The sequence below is a fragment of the Peromyscus leucopus genome, chromosome 23 (assembly GCF_004664715.2).
Source record: "Peromyscus leucopus breed LL Stock chromosome 23, UCI_PerLeu_2.1, whole genome shotgun sequence".
Lineage (NCBI taxonomy): Eukaryota > Metazoa > Chordata > Mammalia > Rodentia > Cricetidae > Peromyscus > Peromyscus leucopus.
In genome coordinates, this window is record NC_051082.1 from 20,726,219 (window position 1) to 20,742,608 (window position 16,390).

The following is a 16,390-nucleotide window of genomic DNA, read 5'->3' on the forward strand; positions in this document are numbered from 1 at the left end:
GATCCCAGCCAAGGAATGGTGCTGCCCACAGTGGGCAGGTCTTCTCAACCCAGTAATGAAGATAATCCCTAGTAGGCATGCCCAGAGGCCCATCTCTCAGATGATACTAGATTCTGTCAAGTGGACAATTAGAATGAACTATTATAAATGGCTTTGTCCAAGAGAAAGAGTTTTTATTTTATTACCCTGGTAGCAGATCTTAAGGTATATTCATAAGATACTTCGGGGCTGTCTCAGCAGGTGAAGCATTTGCCATCGAGCCTGAGTTTTATTCCTGGGACCCATGTGGTAGAAGAGAACTGACTCCTGCAAATTGTCCTCTGACCTCCACAAGAACACACTCAAACACATACAGAAAATAAATAAAATTTATGTGACCATAGTAGTTGCTTTTAAGTCATTGAGGCCAACAAGTTGACCTGGTCCACTAAGAGCCTGTGTGGTGAAATCATGCCTTTATGGGTCATGCTGAAGTGATCCTTGATCCTTGGCATGTTTATACAATGGACTGTTTTACAATTGAATCTTTGTGTTAAGCCAGAGCTGGTGAAACTCTGGATCAGGGCCCATGTCCCACTCAGATTTCCTTTAGCATGGAACCTGGTGTAAACATAGAACCAAATAACTTAAACTGTAAACATTGCTCTTTTTTCAAAAAATGGTTTATTACAATTCACTTGTTTTGTTGGGGCACCATGCAGGATTACATGTGTGTGGAGGTCAGAGGACAGCTTGCAGGAATCAGTCTTCCACTCTGTGGATTCCAGGGAGTGAACTCAGGTCATCAGGCTTAGCCGCATAAGCCAACTTTACCCACTAAACCAACTCGCTGGTTCTGACATTTCTCCTTTTTAAAGTGAGGGGACAGTACTAATTAGAAACCAAACTTGAGAAATTAAACCACTTTCATTTTATAAAGGATGAAGTCCTGAAGTTACATAAGCATCTTGAATTGGGGGGTGGAGGAGTCGGCGGGGATTGAGACAGGGCTTCTCTGTGTAACAGTCCTGGCGGTCCTGGAACTCTAGCCTCAAACTCCAGCGATCACCTGCCTCTGCCTCCCCAAGTGCTGTGATTAAAGGTGTGGACCACCACACCAGGACTGCATCTTGAATTCTTAACTATCCATCCTTAGTGTGATAATTTCCAGTAGTTTTTCCATGTAGTTTTCTAATGTTAATCTCTTTGCTAACATTAAAGATATTATACATTTGTTTATTTGCGAGTGTTGGTAGCACACATGTGCCACAGTACACACAAGTCAGAGGACAGCTCTCAGAAGTTAGCTCTCTCCTTCCACCGCATAGATCGGGAACTGAATTCAGGTTGTCAGGCATGGTGTCAAGCATACTCACCTTCTGAGCCACCTTCTAGCCTTATAATGTCTCATTTCTTAAATTGGGACGGTAAAACCAGGCTGTTTCTTTTAATTAAATCATGTAACTTTTATGCTCACATGCACACAAACACACATACACACTCACACACTCTGATCACATGACTGTTTTCCCCTAGCCACCAACAGCCAAAATGCATGCCATCATCGAACGCACAGCCAACTTCGTGTGCAAACAGGGAGCGCAGTTTGAGATAATGCTGAAGGCCAAGCAAGCACGAAACTCACAGTTCGACTTCCTGCGATTTGATCACTACCTCAACCCCTACTACAAATTCATCCAGAAAGCCATGAAGGAAGGACGGTACACGGTGCTGGCAGAAAACAAGAGTGAGGACAAGAAAAGTATGTGGATCTGGCCTGGCTTCTCGGGTGGGGAGGTGGTCCGGGAGTGCGAGGGTACCGTTCTCAGAGGAACGTGACTGAGATCAGGCTTGAAGTCTTAGGTGCCTGTGAACTGCCGATGAGTCCTGCCGGCACACCGTTCTCAATCCTTAGTTCATGTTTTTCCAGAGGGTTCGAATACAGTTAATATCGATGCCGGCCAAGCGGTCATCTAGGCTGGAAATGTTTCCTCCCAGTTTGACAGCTTAAAGTCTGCAGAGGAGGCACTCTCACTCTCCGGTGCATGTGCTCGCATCACAGTGCATGGGGCAGGAAGTTAGCTCCTACACATTCACAAAATGAAGACGCTGCCCTGGTCCTGGCTCACCTATCGGAAACTGTTTCTCAAGTGCCTCCACTCCAGATTCTTTTCTTTTCTTTTCTTTTTTTTTGGTTTTTCGAGACAGGGTTTCTCTGTGTAGCTTTGCGCCTTTCCTGGAACTCACTCTGTAGCCCAGGCTGGCCTCGAACTCACAGAGATCCGCCTGCCTCTGCCTCCCGAGTGCTGGGATTAAAGGCGTGCACCACCACCGCCCGGCTCCACTCCAGATTCTTAGAAAGCCAGTCATCTCCTTTTTGAGTGACCCCCAGGGGCAAGTCTCTCTAGCCAGGTCTTCCCATCCCTCAGCCTTGCACCTCCAGGGAAGCACCCTGGCACAGAGCTGCACCTCCAGCCCTGCCCAGCTGTATAAGTCTTACCTGCTGGTTTGGGGGTTTTGTTATTTTTTATTGGTTTCCTGTTGGTGATGTTTTGCTTTCATGAATAAAGAAGGTTTTTGCCCTTTTTGAAAATAAACACCTATTACAGCACTCCAGTAACTGCCAAAGGGAGGCTGTGAGGTGGACGAGGTGGCACTCTTTCCTACTTTCTTCTGAACAGCCTATGCAACATAAGGAATATTCCCCCATGGGCTTCGGGTGCTGCTAACCGAGAAAAGCCATGCAGGACTCTGCCCGTGTCTGCTCTCAAGTGTTTCTACACTCATTGTAACCATTTCCCTCTCTTCCTTCTCCTCTTCCTCTCCCCTCCCCTTCCTGTGTAGACCCCACTGCCTCAAACTCAGGTCCACCTGCCTCTAGCTCCAGTGCGCTGGGATTGAAAGCATGTGCGGCCACGTCCAGCCTGTGTCTATCTCCTTTAAAGTTCCCTTATTTATATTGTGTATATGAGCCCATTCAGGCCATGGCATGCTTTGTGGGGTTCAGAGAATGGCTTGCAGGAGTCAGTTCTCTGCTTGGACCATGTGGATTCTGAGGATCAAACTCACTGAAAAAGAGTTTGTCTTTTTTTAACTTTAAGATTTATTTATCAGCCGGGCGTTGGTGGCGCACGCCTTTAATCCCAGCACTCGGGAGGCAGAGGCAGGCGGATCTCTGTGAGTTCGAGGCCAGCCTGGGCTACCAAGTGAGCTCCAGGAAAGGCGCAAAGCTACACAGAGAAACCCTGTCTCGAAAAACCAAAACCAAAAAAAAAAAAAAAAAAAAAAGATTTATTTATCTGTTTGTTTGCTTAAGATTTATTTTTTTATATGACTGGGCAGTGGTGGCACATACCTTTCATCCCAACACTTGGGAGGCAGAGGCAGGCAGATCTCTGAGTTGGTCTACAGAGTGAGTTCCAGGACAGCCAGGGCTACACAGAGAAATTCTGTCTCGGAAAACCAACAAAAAGAAAAAAAAGAGAGAGATTTTTTTGTTTTATTTACATGTATGCGCTTGTGTCTTTGTGAGTCCATGCCATATCCGTTTGGGTACCTGTGGAGGCCAGTGTTTTGAGTCCACTTGAACTAATGTTACAGGCAGTTTTAAGCGCCCAGTACAGGTCCTCTGGAAGAACAGCAGATGCTCTTAACTGCTAAGCCATCTCTCTAGCCCCATGTTTAGTTTGGTCTTTGAAATTGTGTCTCAAGGAACCCAGGCTATTCTTGAACTCTGATCCTCCTACTTCCACTTCCCAAGTGCTGGGATTAATTGCAAGCATCTGTCACCATGCCCAGGAGACTCTTTAAATATGATTTTAATGAGCATATTTATAGAATATGGTGATAATTTAATGCATGTAAACAAACTAAAAACCAAAACAAAAAATGTTTTGAGATACAATCTCATTATGTAGCCCAAGCTGGCCTGAGACTGCCTCTCGAGAGCTGGGATTACAGGTGGGTGCCATCATGCCTGATAGCCAACATCTTGAATTCAATTTCAGAGTTGGGCACGACCTCTGACAATGAAGACGAAGATGAGGAGGAGGATGGGAGTTACCTGCACCCGTCTCTCTTTGCTTCCAAGAAGAGCAGCCGCCTGGAAGAGCTGATGAAGGTCTCTATTTTCTCACTAGGCTGTGTGTTTACACTGTCACAAAATTGCTGCTCATTTACATTTGGAAACACGAAGCCTACCATTTCCTGTGGCACAGCTGTGTCTTGTTTTATCACTGAGGTGTCTGCATGTCTGTGTTCCATGTGGTGAAGAATCATTTGTTTTTCTATGTCCCCACATTGCAAGTCACACAAGCAAAAGATCGTTTTATTATAGGAATAGTGTTGGTGAAGACTTAGAAGCTGTTTTGTTGTGTAGATTGGAATTTAGGATTAGATTTTCTAGGCTTTTTAAAGGTCTGCTTGAAAAAGCCTTAGTTCCCTTCATAGACATGTCCTAACTATGTGCTTTTACCTCTGTTCACCTGGCCCTTCCCTCATCCTTATGAGGAGACCATCACTTGCACACTCTCCCTCTGCCGTTTGTGATGTAGAAGACAGAATTTATGAGGTTGAAGCGTGGTTCTCCACAGTCACAGTGTAGTTGATGTCTGGGAGGAGTGGCTCTTGATTAACGGGAGGTAAGAGCTGTTGATGAGAAATCAAGACCCAGTGAGGAAGGATAGAGTTTGAAGTTTCATGGGAGTTTGGATGTCTACACTTTGAGTAGCTGTCTGGTCTTGATGCTCCCTTGCCCTTTGCTTAGAAGTTGTATGGAGCAGAAGCCTGTTCCTCTGGTACTCTCAGCCAGCCAGCTGGAGCACCTGGCCCCAAGTGGACAAGACGTGTGTGTGTGTGTGTGTGTGTGTGTGTCCCCATGTCCATGTCCGTGTCCAGCCTAAAGAACAGTGGCTGTTGGCAAGAAAGTTGTGTTTGGGAGCGTGTGCTCATGGAAGGTGGCATGCTCAGGGGAAGGATGGAGAGGATGGTGGATTTCAGAGGCGCAGGGGCAGAATTATAGGAGCCATACTGGAACCAGTAGGGCAGCATTGAGCAAGCAGCTTCAGGGCAGTGAGCATACTCTTGTGCTCAGGTATGGTTCTGACAAGACTCTTGTGATCCTCGGACACATGCGTGCAGTTCTGCCTCCATGACCTCCCGGCTCTCGTGAGGGTTTTCAGGGTCTGACATGGTGGCTGCCTCTGCAGTGGCGGCAGCTCTCACTGTCTGGATGTGTGCTGGCTTTTCCTAAGGCATATCCACGAGACCGTGAGGTTGAATCTCAACAGGAAGTTTGTACACGGTTCGGAGCATAGAAAATGCTAAAGCCAGTATCTTCTCTGTCCTTAGCCCTTGAAGGTGGTGGACCCAGATCACCCCCTAGCAGCCCTTGTCCGTAAAGCACAGGCCGACAGCTCTGCTCCAGCCCCACCCACTGCAGATGGCACACCTGCACAGCCCTCCCAAGTGGAGTACACGACAGACTGTGAGTACCCAGAGTGTCCTGTTCTATATCAGCTTGCAGCCCTTCCCCACCTGCCATGCTCTCCCTCAGTGGTGTGGAGCTTTCACTCCAGACCTCCTTATGGGCCAGGAAGGAGGTGCCAGGAGGCCATGTTTGCCTGGCCTGTGGCTCTGTATTCCTGAAAGGAAGAGCCAGGCAAGGGCAGAAAAGTAAGCACCCGCCAACCCTGCTTCCCAAAGCCACACTGACACCTCCTTTAGCTCATGATTGGCTAGAGCGGTGGAGGCTGGGAAGTGACGCCTACAGTTCAAAACTGCTGCGCTGAACAATGCACAGACAGACCTATTAAGAATGGGAAGAGCAGAGCCTGGGTAGACAGCACAGCATCGTCTGTCCTGGTGCCGTGAGAACTCCCTGGTATCAGCATCAGATTAGGCACAGTTTTGTTGAGAAGAACCCCAAGGAGGGATGGGGAAATGTGGGGTTGCTTGTCATGACTGCTTAGCATGTACACAGTTATCCCTCTGCCTCTACAGGGGTTGGTTTACCCCCCAACTGAAACCTCCTGGTTTCTCTCACAACCTCTAGAATCCTGTCTGGCGAACTTGGAATACACTGTGAATAGTTGTTATGCTGTGTTATTCAAGAGTCATGACAAGGAAATTTGTGCCTGTTCAGTACAGATGCAACTTTCCCCCTTCCTGTTCTGAATCAGCTGCTTGAACAGTGGTGTGGGACCTAAGAATATTGAGAGCTGGCTGTGATGCGCAGGGGATTGTGTTCTTCTGGACTCTTAGGACTGCTGCTCTCTTACCTTTCTAAGCACTTGAAGCTTACTAATTGAAGGGGAGCACTCTGGAGAATGATCCTGAGTGTTTGACCTTAGGTTCAGTGTCAGCTCTCACTGCTGCTCTGAGGCTAAGTGTTGTGTGAGTGTTGTGTGAAAAGAGGAACCTTCAGCAAAGAAGGGTCAGCCTGTGCTGTGCCTGCTACCCTGCCGCAGACTCCATTCCTCGAATGGAGCTCAGTGCTGGAGCATGGGTCTTGCACTAAAGAGAGAGAGCTGCCATTTATCGAGGATGGACAGTCTTTACATGTGCCAGCTCTTCTGCACTTCTCTCCACACAGATGTGGCATTTTGATGTAATAAAGAGACAAGACTGTAAAATTCAGTTACTTGCCAGACGTGGCACAGGCCTTTAATCTTAACATTTGGGAGGCAAAGGCAAGTAGATCTCAAGGTAAGCCTAGGCTACCATAGTGAGACCCTATCTTTAATTAAAAAAAAAAAAAAAATCAATTTCTGAGTGAGCTTTGTGAGCATAGCCCTAGAAAACCTAGGCTGGGACTCTGGGACTTAGACCATTTCTTTAATGATCAGATTGAGTGACTTCAATCTTGAGTACCCAGTCAGAGAGAGCTCATGTTACAGGGCTGCGTGTCACATCCCACAGGCAGCCATCCTGCAGCCTTCTGGAGATTTCTGCTAGCTCAGGCACACACTTGGGAAGAGATCCATGTACATAGCCTGCCTGTTTCCCATGCCCTGTGTAGCCCCAGAGAAAGCTCGTGAATGACCTAATCAGTGGCAACAGGAGGCTCTGCCAAGCAGTCTGGTTGCCTTCAGAGAGGGAACGGGGTGCTGCCAACCACACCCACCTCATCATGCCTATTTCCTGCTTTTCTGGTTTTTAAGTGTGTATGTGTGCATGCATGTTCCTGTATGTGTACCCTCGTTTGCAAGTGTATGTGGAGGACAGAGGCCTGTGTTGAGTGTCCTTGATTGTTCTTTGCTTATTTTTGTGTGTGCATAGATGTATGTGTGAGTGCGTGCACGCGCGCACGCGTACACCCGAAAATGTTGGGTTCCTCTTTGGATTGGATTTTCTCCACCTTACTTTTTTAAGACAGGATTGCTCAGTGATTTAACTAGACTGGTTGGCCAGCGAGCCCCAGGGATCTGCCTGCGTTTACCTCCCAGGCACAAGCCACAGCTCCAGCTTGTACATGGGTGCTCGGAGTCCAAAGTCAGATCGTCATGCTTGCAGAGCAAGCACTTTACTGACTGAGCCCCCATCTTGCCCATCCCCTGCATTCCTGTTCCAAGACTGTCTTGAATTTGCTTGAATCAGATGCATTGTCTATTCATGTTCCTGTGTCTTTTTATAGCCTTAGAAGAGAGCAGTAGAGACTGGGGGTGAGGAAACTAATTCTGTCATCAAAGGGTGAACAGTTACACACAGAGGTCAGCAGTGGTATAGTGTGCGTAGACCCTGTGGGCCAGGCAGGATGGTAGAGCAAGCTGACTCATCATAGCTGCTTTGTGACTCATCATCCCCAGGCCAGTGGGAATAGTGGCCTGAGGCCAACTTTGACACTTTAGGTCGTCAAAGGACCATGCAGATTCAAGACAGGGCCCCGGGGCCTCAGAGTCCTTCTTGAGGCTCTGAGGGAATCTCAGGCTTGCTATATTCTATTTGAGGCCTAGTCCTGCTTACACTGCCCTTGACCAGAAAGGACATCAGGCCCTGATGAAGCCCCTGGACACAAGGAAGAATGGGTTGTTTAGCTATCTGAAGTTTGTAAGAACAAACAGATCTACATGGGGTTGATGGGTTTTAGATACGTTCCTGTTATCAGCTACAAAGACCAGAGCCACCAACACAGCCTCCTGCCCAGGATCAAAAGATCATTGGGCATAGCAGGTGGACTGCGGTTTAACAGCAGAGCCAGGCCCCTGGCTAGAACCTAGGATCTGTTTCTCAATGAAACTGCTCAGAAACCATCAGAGAAGTCCCAGCATCCTTGGCTGTGGGACTGCTGCAGTTAGGTACAGCCTTGCTCTCTCCGGGCTCCAGCCCTGCTGGGTACCTGCCTGAAACTCTCACCTCCCCTTATACTCTTTCCCTGGGAGTATCTGAACTAGCTTGTTGGTCTTGTCTTGTGATGCTGTAAACTGCCAGAGTTGCTTGATTCCAAATCTCTGGTCCACTGCTGGTCATTCACAGCAGCCCTGGCTCTGCTCAATTAGGTAACACTTAGCTTGTAGCCAACCATTAGTACGGCACTTACGAATGCAACCAAGCAGAGGAAAACCAATCACAGCTGTTGGTTTTAGTCCTTTTGTGGTAAATTCATCCATATATAGCAATTAGGTTGCTTAAGTGTTAACAGGAAACTGCTGGGGTCCTGTGCAGAGTGTCACCAGCCTTTTTCCCTCTGTACTTTGCTTATTCTCAACACTTCTTCTTTTCATTATTAGTGTGTGTGTATGATGGAGTGATGCGCATGTCACATGCATGTGGAGTCAGCTGTACCCTTCTGTGGGCTCTGGAGAAAGAACTCAGTTATCAAGATTGCACAGTAAACACTTTTCCACTGAGCCGCTCACTGGCCCTTATATATAGTCTGTCTGCGTCTTTCAAATGTGTTTTACTGTTAACCTTTCAAAGGTTTGATAATGATTGTAATGTTTAGAACATGGCCTACAGACAGTGGCCTGTGACCTAGCCCTGTGTGTATCAAGTCAGATCCAACAGATCTTCAGAGTTCCTTCTTTCCCACGGTAGCAGAGATGGGTGGGATGAACTTGCATATGTGTGACTGACTGCCATCATTCGTTAACCTTGTTCCTGCCCTCGGCAAGTGTCCACCAACCCTTAGAACTTAGCTGACAGGACAGGGGCAGGAGGCCCTGAGACTTTGGGGCCTTGGGCAGCAATGTCAGGACTCAGTGCAGAGTGAGTATGTCTGGTTTCTGTTGCACTTGATTCAAAGAATAGGTGATTGCTTGGTGTGGTTCCTGCACAGGACCACAGGGATATGTTGAATTACTATTTTGCCCCATGGTTTAGTAAGATTGCTACCTTTGGTTCTTAAAAAGAGAATGAATTTGCCTGGCTGATTAAGGATTGTTAATGAATATGAAAGCGAAGTGAGAGGCAACTGTGGTCAAGGGGTGGGTGGGGATCATGACGATTGTCCAGGCTCATATGTGCTCTCCTTACTAAGCTGGTCCACTTGGTGTTTGCTGTACTGGTATTCCAGAGGATCTTGTACTGATATGTTAACCAGCCATGGGTCTGTATCCATCTGTATCTTTATCCCCTTGTGGATAAAGGTCATGCCTGACCTGCTGGCACAGTGCCCTCTTGCTTTACTCCAGGGATACACAGGGCTCTCAGAAATGGTTACTAGTAACTTTTAAAACATTAAGATGGGGACTGGAGAGATGGCTCAGTGGTTAAGAACACATATTGCTCTTTCAGAGGACCTGAGTTCAGTTCCCAGCACCCATGTCAGGCAGCTTACAATGGCCTATAACTCCAACTCCAAGGAACCCAGCACCCTTCTCTGACCTCAGTCACAAACACATATAGAAACAGACAGACATACACACATAAATAAAAGCAAGTCTTAAACCATAAACCCATGGCATACACCATTAGTCCTAGCCTCTGAGAGGCAGGCAGGTGGATCTCTGTGAATTAAAGCCTGCCTGATATACATAGGTCCAGACCAGCCAGGGCCGCAGAGTGAGACCCTGTCTGCGGGAGTTGCTCTACTTCTGCAGGCCTTGGTTTTTCCATTTGTACATTTAGAATGTTAATTTATTATGTTCCGAGTGAAACATTGAAGATAGTTATTTTCATAGCACTTCAAGATTCTACATTGTAATAATGGTCAAGTGAAACTTAGGGTGGTGTGTGGAGATGGTTTCTTCCTTTCTTTCTCTCCCTCTCTTTGTTTCTTTTTCCTAGTAAAAAATTTCCCTAGTTATCCAAACAATAGTAAGGCCGAATATGAGGAATTTGAAAAGAAGTCTAATATGGGGGAATATATCCTAACAGATAATAAACTGTTATTTTGCTTTTGGAGGCCCATGAAATAGTTGGTGCCATAAACAAAATACATAGTGAAGAGAGGTCTGAAGATGGTAGTTGTGGATCTGAAATCAGTCTCACCATCACCATGCTGACCATCCCTGAGTGCTGGGCTTGGTCTTTATCCTTTTAACGTGTGTGTGTGTGTGTGTGTGTGTGTGTGTGTGTGTGTGTGTGTGTGTGTGTGTGTGGCATAGGCACATGCCACAGCACACGTACGGCATGGCGGTAGGAGAAGCACTGTTGGTTCTCTCCTTCCACCTTCACAAGGCTTCTGGGATCAGACTCCAGTGGCCAAGCTTGCAGGGTGAGCAGGCGTCTCCCTGTCTCACTGGCCCACATTTTTATTTATTTATTTGTTTGTTTTATGTGCTCTTCTCCATCCTTTCAGCTCTGGGCCACAGCGCCTCCTTGGACTCCAGCAAAGCAAGCTGCCCCATTCCTCACTCTACCTCCATCCCTGTCCAGGTTTTTGTCCTGGGAAGCAGGGGCCAAGTGCTATGGTACCACAATGTAGGCTTTTATTTTGTTATTTTGAGGCCTCAGTAGTTTTTCCCTCTCCTGTAATTGCACAGTAGCTTTTGAAAGCACTTGGCTTTTTATCCAAATTTTCCAAAGCATTCAACTTTATGTTCACAGAAACAGCAATTCTCTTCTTATTCAAATTGTGTGTTGGCATAAAATTTAACCAAATACATAATTACAGTAAGTTTAACTAAAAAGAAAATGCTTAAGAGAAAAGCCAGTAAGAAGCAAAATCTCACCCTTCCAAAGAGGAGCCCACCCTGCCTGGTGTGTCAGGGCACAGGCTGCCTGGTCAGGTGGAACCGTAGCTGCTCAGGGAGCTCCTACAGTCCTGCACAGGGTGGCCAGCCCCAGCTGGCTCTGCAGAGGGACGCAGAGGAGCGCCTGCGGGCCGCCACAGCCAGGAGTCCTTGAAGAGGGCCGCCATCAAGAGCAGTGTCTGGGAAACAGAGCCAGCTAGAGTGTGCGGATGGCCAAGAGCTGACTTGTGAATTCGAGAGCCAGATGGGGGAGGTTCTTAGCTAAGGAGGAAGAGCCAGTAGTCACCACTCGATTACATCCGTGAATGGGGGTTTGAGTGTTTGTTTGTTTGTTTTGTTTTTTATGAAACTAATGAGAAAATGGGGGAATATTTAATGTACAAGTAATTTTCACAGTTAGATGGGAAATAAGTGACATTTTGTTCAGAAATTGGTACAAATAACTCTGAGGTGAAAATGACTGTGCTTCGTTTTAGAGGTTCAGTTCAGCTGCTCCCCAGCCACTGAGTAAGGGCTTACCTAGGAAGGCTCCACTGTGCATCAGGGCAAAGTTGGGTTGGAGGCCACTGAAATATTCTACTCACAGTCATGGGCACCTTAACGGAAAGGTCTGAGTGAAAAAGCAGACCTCACTGAAGCAGAGACGAGGAAACTGACTGTTCTCTCCATGGGCTTGTGGGTTGAGCAAGCAGGGTGAATGGCATTAAGTGTAAGAATCGAAGATGCACACCCCTTGGTCCAGTGTAGCCCCATTAGTCTCCAAGGAAACCCATTCTGAGGAAGGAAGGCTTTAGTAGTGGCCAAAGGCTCAGGTCGTTTACCAGAGCATGACAGGAGCTGCATGGCTGTTTTGCTCCCCTGTCCGTCCGTGTCCCGTCCCGTCCCCGTCCCGTCCATCCCCGTGGCCCCCCCGCACTGGCTTGGTGTGAGCAAGGTTGCCCGCACTGCTGTGGGGCCCAGAGTGTGTGGCTTCTGAGGAAGAAGCCCGCCTGAGGTGGAGGGGAGGATGTCTGTGTAGGTGTTGGAAGGTGCCAAGTGCCATTGGGACCTGGGAGAAGGATGCTGAGGTGGAGTGGTGGCTGCTTTACCTGCTCTTTCAACAGCTGCTCATTGTTTAAAGTGTGTGGACCCTTGCCAGCAGACATGCAGGCTTCTGTTTTATTTTTTTGAGACGGTGTCATGTAACCCAAGCCTGCCTTAAACTCACTGTTGTAGCCAAGGATGACCTTGAACTTCCACCCCCTGCTTCCATCACCAGCTAGGATTGCAGGCATGAACCATCATGCTGGTTTAGGTGGTGCTGGGTCAAACCTAGGGCTCCATGCATGCTAGAAAAACCCTGTACCACTGAGCTGCATCCCCAGCCTTAGGAGTTGAGGTATATATGGTGATTATTTAGGGTTCCGCTACTGGCCAGAGTGAGTTTATCACAGCTGTGACGTGGGTGTACAGCCTCAACACTGCCTCCACAGCCAGCTGTGGTCTAGGCACACAGCCCAGTAGGCTCTGCTAGCAGCGCTAGTGGGTGGCTCTGCTCACCTTGTGGGGTTTACCCAGCAACTCAGGGGACACCCAGGCTCCTTGGGACTCACTTTCCACCAGTTTTCCCAGATTGGGCAGCCTGTGAAAAAGAACATCTAATTTTCATTTTACACAATTTTTTCTAGAAGCTTTTTAAATGTAGGTGTATAAAATTAACAATTTCTTTTATTTCTTAGCTTGATAGTGAACCATTTTTCAAGCTCTATTCTATATTACTTTGCTACTTAGCAGTAAATCCTTATAGGAAAGTATAATAAGTAAATTATGCAGGAGGCATTAATGCTGAAATACTGTCCACTGTCAGAGCCAATAATGCTTTGTATAATGTTCTATAAAAAGTAAAGTATCCCTTGTGACTAAATTTTCTCCATGTACACACAGGATGCATCTGCCACGGCGTTCTTGTAATTGTAAGGTCAGAGGACAGTTGTGTGGAATCGCTTCATCAGGCCTTTGCACAAGCAGTTCTACCTACCAAGCCGTCTCCCTAGCCCTGTCCGAGTTTAAATTGTGTCACACTATAGTTTTTAACTTGTGTGTGTGCTCACATGTGCAGTGTAGCACCGACAGGAAGGTCGGAGGACAGCCTGTGGGAGTCAGTCCTGTCCATCCACCACTGTGAGTTCCAGGGATCAAATTCGCTTGTCAGACTTGGCAGCAAGCCTCTATACCCACTCAGCAACCTCACTGGTCCCTATCCCAGTGGTTAACAGTTGGTCTGCTGCTGGCTGTGGCGTTTTCTTTTTTAAGTAGTGTAATGTTAGTCAAGGGAGGTAGAAAAGCTCTGTGATTCTTGGCATTCGTGAGCATCCTTGATGAGGCTCAAGCCCAAGCAGCTACCTCAACAACAGAGGAGAGGGCTGAGCCAGCTGCACAGCAAAACCCGCAGCGTGGGTTATGGTGGGAAGGAGATTTTACTTGAGCTCAGTCGCAGACTCGGATTTCAGCTCAGTGCTGAACTGTAGGTAGAACTGGTCACCACTCAGGAAGCCAGCCCTGAAAGAACTCTCTAGTTCAGAGTAGAGAGCTAGAGCTCTTAGGATGTAGCTCAGGAGTGGAGTGCTTGCATGGTAGGCACAGGTTCAGTCCCTGTAACACCAGTCAGGACGGGAGGTAAGTTACATGTTTTTGTCTTAGAGGGAATGAGCCCCCATGAAATCATTTTCTTCCTGGGTTTTATAGCTCGGTGGTAAAGCACTTGCCTAGCATGTACTGAGGCCCTGGATTCATGTTCCTTTTACTCCTCCCTGATTCCTAGTTTTTGTTATAAGTATTGACTTCATGTTGTGAGATTTTATGAGTAATGTGTGTCTTCTGTCTGTAACTATAATTCCTGCTTGTTTAGTCTTAGTTCTGTGGCTGAGTGTTTCCCCTGCACACAGTCTCCAGTTAAATTCCATATTTGATTCATCTCTTGTTTTTTTTTTTGTTGGTTTTTTTTTTGTTTTTTTTTTTTTTTTTTGAGTCTCATAAGCTAGCTTTTTGCATGGACTCTTCAGAAGTTCACAAATTCTTGCATAAATGAAAATCAAATGCCCACTGGTACCTGGTCATCAGCACCTGGTGGCTGCTGTCTATACTCGGAGCACTCAGGAAGCAGAGGCAGGAAGTTCTTGCTTTTGAAGTCAGCCTGGTGTATGTAGAGAGCAAGACTGTTTCAGAAGAAAGAAAAAAGCCAGGCTTCAACCTTCATACAAAAGAAGATCATGTCTGGGTCTGGGTGTGAGGTTTTCAGGTAATGGTTTCTATCCCTCAGAACTTTTCGAACCAGAGCCCAGTGTAACCCTTAATACCACAGAGAACCCTGGGCAGGCAGATGCTGGCGTTACTGGTTTTCATCTGCTGGGTCTGATGCTGTTCTCTTAAATTCTTTTATGATCGAAAGTGCTTGTTGCCTTTTAACATACACAGCAGCAGCATAGCATCTACCGAGCCACACTCACCTACGACATAGTGGCTCAGCCCTGTTCTCAGAAGGAGGCTTCCCTACCCACTAGCTGTCTGTGTGCTGTTTCACCTGAGCTCCAGGGGAATGCCACTACCTTAATGTCAGTCTGCAGTTCCCATGTGTGCCTTCAGGGTTTGTCCACTTGGTTTGCTGGCTGGTGGTCTGGGCCTCCTTTTCCTGGGAGTGACCTGTTCCCTGGCTGTGGCTCTGCCTCTGGTTGGCGTCAGGTGATTTTCTGTCTCTGTGGTCGAGTGTTGTATGTTAGTGTCACAGTTGGTTCTGTGTTAGTGTTTCAGTCCTCCTTCTTAACTGGACAGTGGGACTGGGGCCAGAACTTCTTAGAGATCAGGGGTAAATATTTCCAGCTTCCAGGGTCCTGCATGTCTACCAAGCTGCTCACCTCTGTGACTGTCATATGAAGGTGGCCACAGGCCACAGACAAGATAACTTAGCAACAATAATATTTTATATGAGCCAAGAGGTGGAGGTAGGAGGGTCACAAGTTCTACTTGAAACACTATCAAGGAAGCAATACAAAACCTCTGTGTAGCCACCAGGATTGGAGTGCCATATATTTTTCATCTTGTAAAACAACTATTTTGCTTGTTTTTTTTCCCTTTAATTGTTTAAAGATATAATTGCAGTTTTGTCCTTAGGTCCTGTGGGGAAAAAAACAGATGACAAGCCCATACTGACCCCTGCGTGACTGACAGTGTCCTGATTTTCTCTACTTACTGACTTTCTGTCAGTATGTTTTTGTTGCTGTGATAAAATATCCTGACAAAAAGCAACTTGGGAGAGAAAAGATTTGTTCAAATCACTGTTCCAGATCACAGTCCATCATAGCAAGGAAGGCATGGTGGCAGGAGCTTAAAGCAGCTCGTCACGTCACATCCACAGTCCAGAACAGAGACAGACTCAGTTGTTGGCTTTCTGTCCAGGACCCCCTGCCTAGGGAATAAATCGTCTGAGAAAGCAATTGAGGGAGATGTCAACTGAGGAAGATACCCACCTGGTGTTGACCTCTTATCTCCACGTGCATGCACTTGCTCATGCACGCACACAAATCCTAACTTAGTTCAGACAGACTTTTCTAGAGGAGAATCTAATCCTCCAAGAAAAGAAAGAACTTTTAAACATGTTGGATGCGATGGATGCATCTGATGGCTCTTCCCAGGTGTGACCTTCATGCACCACTACAGAAGTCATTCCAGTTTTCCACCTTGTGTGATGTCAAAACAAGTCTTTTCTTGAAGACACATTTTTTAAAATTTAATGTGTGTGTGCACACACGTGTGCTTGCCTGCATGTATGTGCATGCTCCAGAATTTGTTGTGAAGGGCAGAGGATTTTAGAAATGTATACACATCTACCTCCTTTAAGATGGAGTTGCTCATTAGCCTGGGGCTCACCAATGAGGCTAGACAGCCTGACCAGAGAGCCCCAGGGGTCCATCCTCCTATCACTACCTCCCTAGCTCTGGCCTTGTAAATATTCACCACCACATTGCATTTTTATATAGGTTCTGGGACTTGAACATGGGTCCTCGTGCTTACTGTGAAAGCATTTCTCAACAGAGCCATCTCCCCAGGCATGGAGACATTTTATATGACACTGGGGTGTCTGGAAGCCTCAGCGTGGCAAGTAAACTAGTGTGGCATATGGTGTTCATTTTCTCAAACATATCATAATGCTTGCACCAAGTTAGCAGACCTTGGCAATCGTCTGCTGTGATGGGATGTCCTCGAGACAGTGTGGTGAGCCAGTGAAGAATTTAGTCTCTTACATA

General features: G+C 46.9%; 1 protein-coding gene across 6 annotated transcripts in view; it reads left to right on the forward strand.

Moving 5' to 3' along the window:
* The window catches only part of LOC114693683 (splicing factor SWAP), a 79,650-nt gene that overhangs the window by 14,329 nt on the left and 48,931 nt on the right, over positions 1–16,390 (forward strand). For all 6 annotated transcript variants that reach the window (XM_028870189.2, XM_028870185.2, XM_037198270.1 and 3 more), the window contains 3 exons: positions 1,516–1,741; positions 3,987–4,099; positions 5,329–5,464. In XM_028870189.2, the coding sequence (XP_028726022.1) occupies positions 1,516–1,741; positions 3,987–4,099; positions 5,329–5,464 (475 nt within the window). The remainder of the gene's footprint in view (positions 1–1,515; positions 1,742–3,986; positions 4,100–5,328; positions 5,465–16,390) is intronic.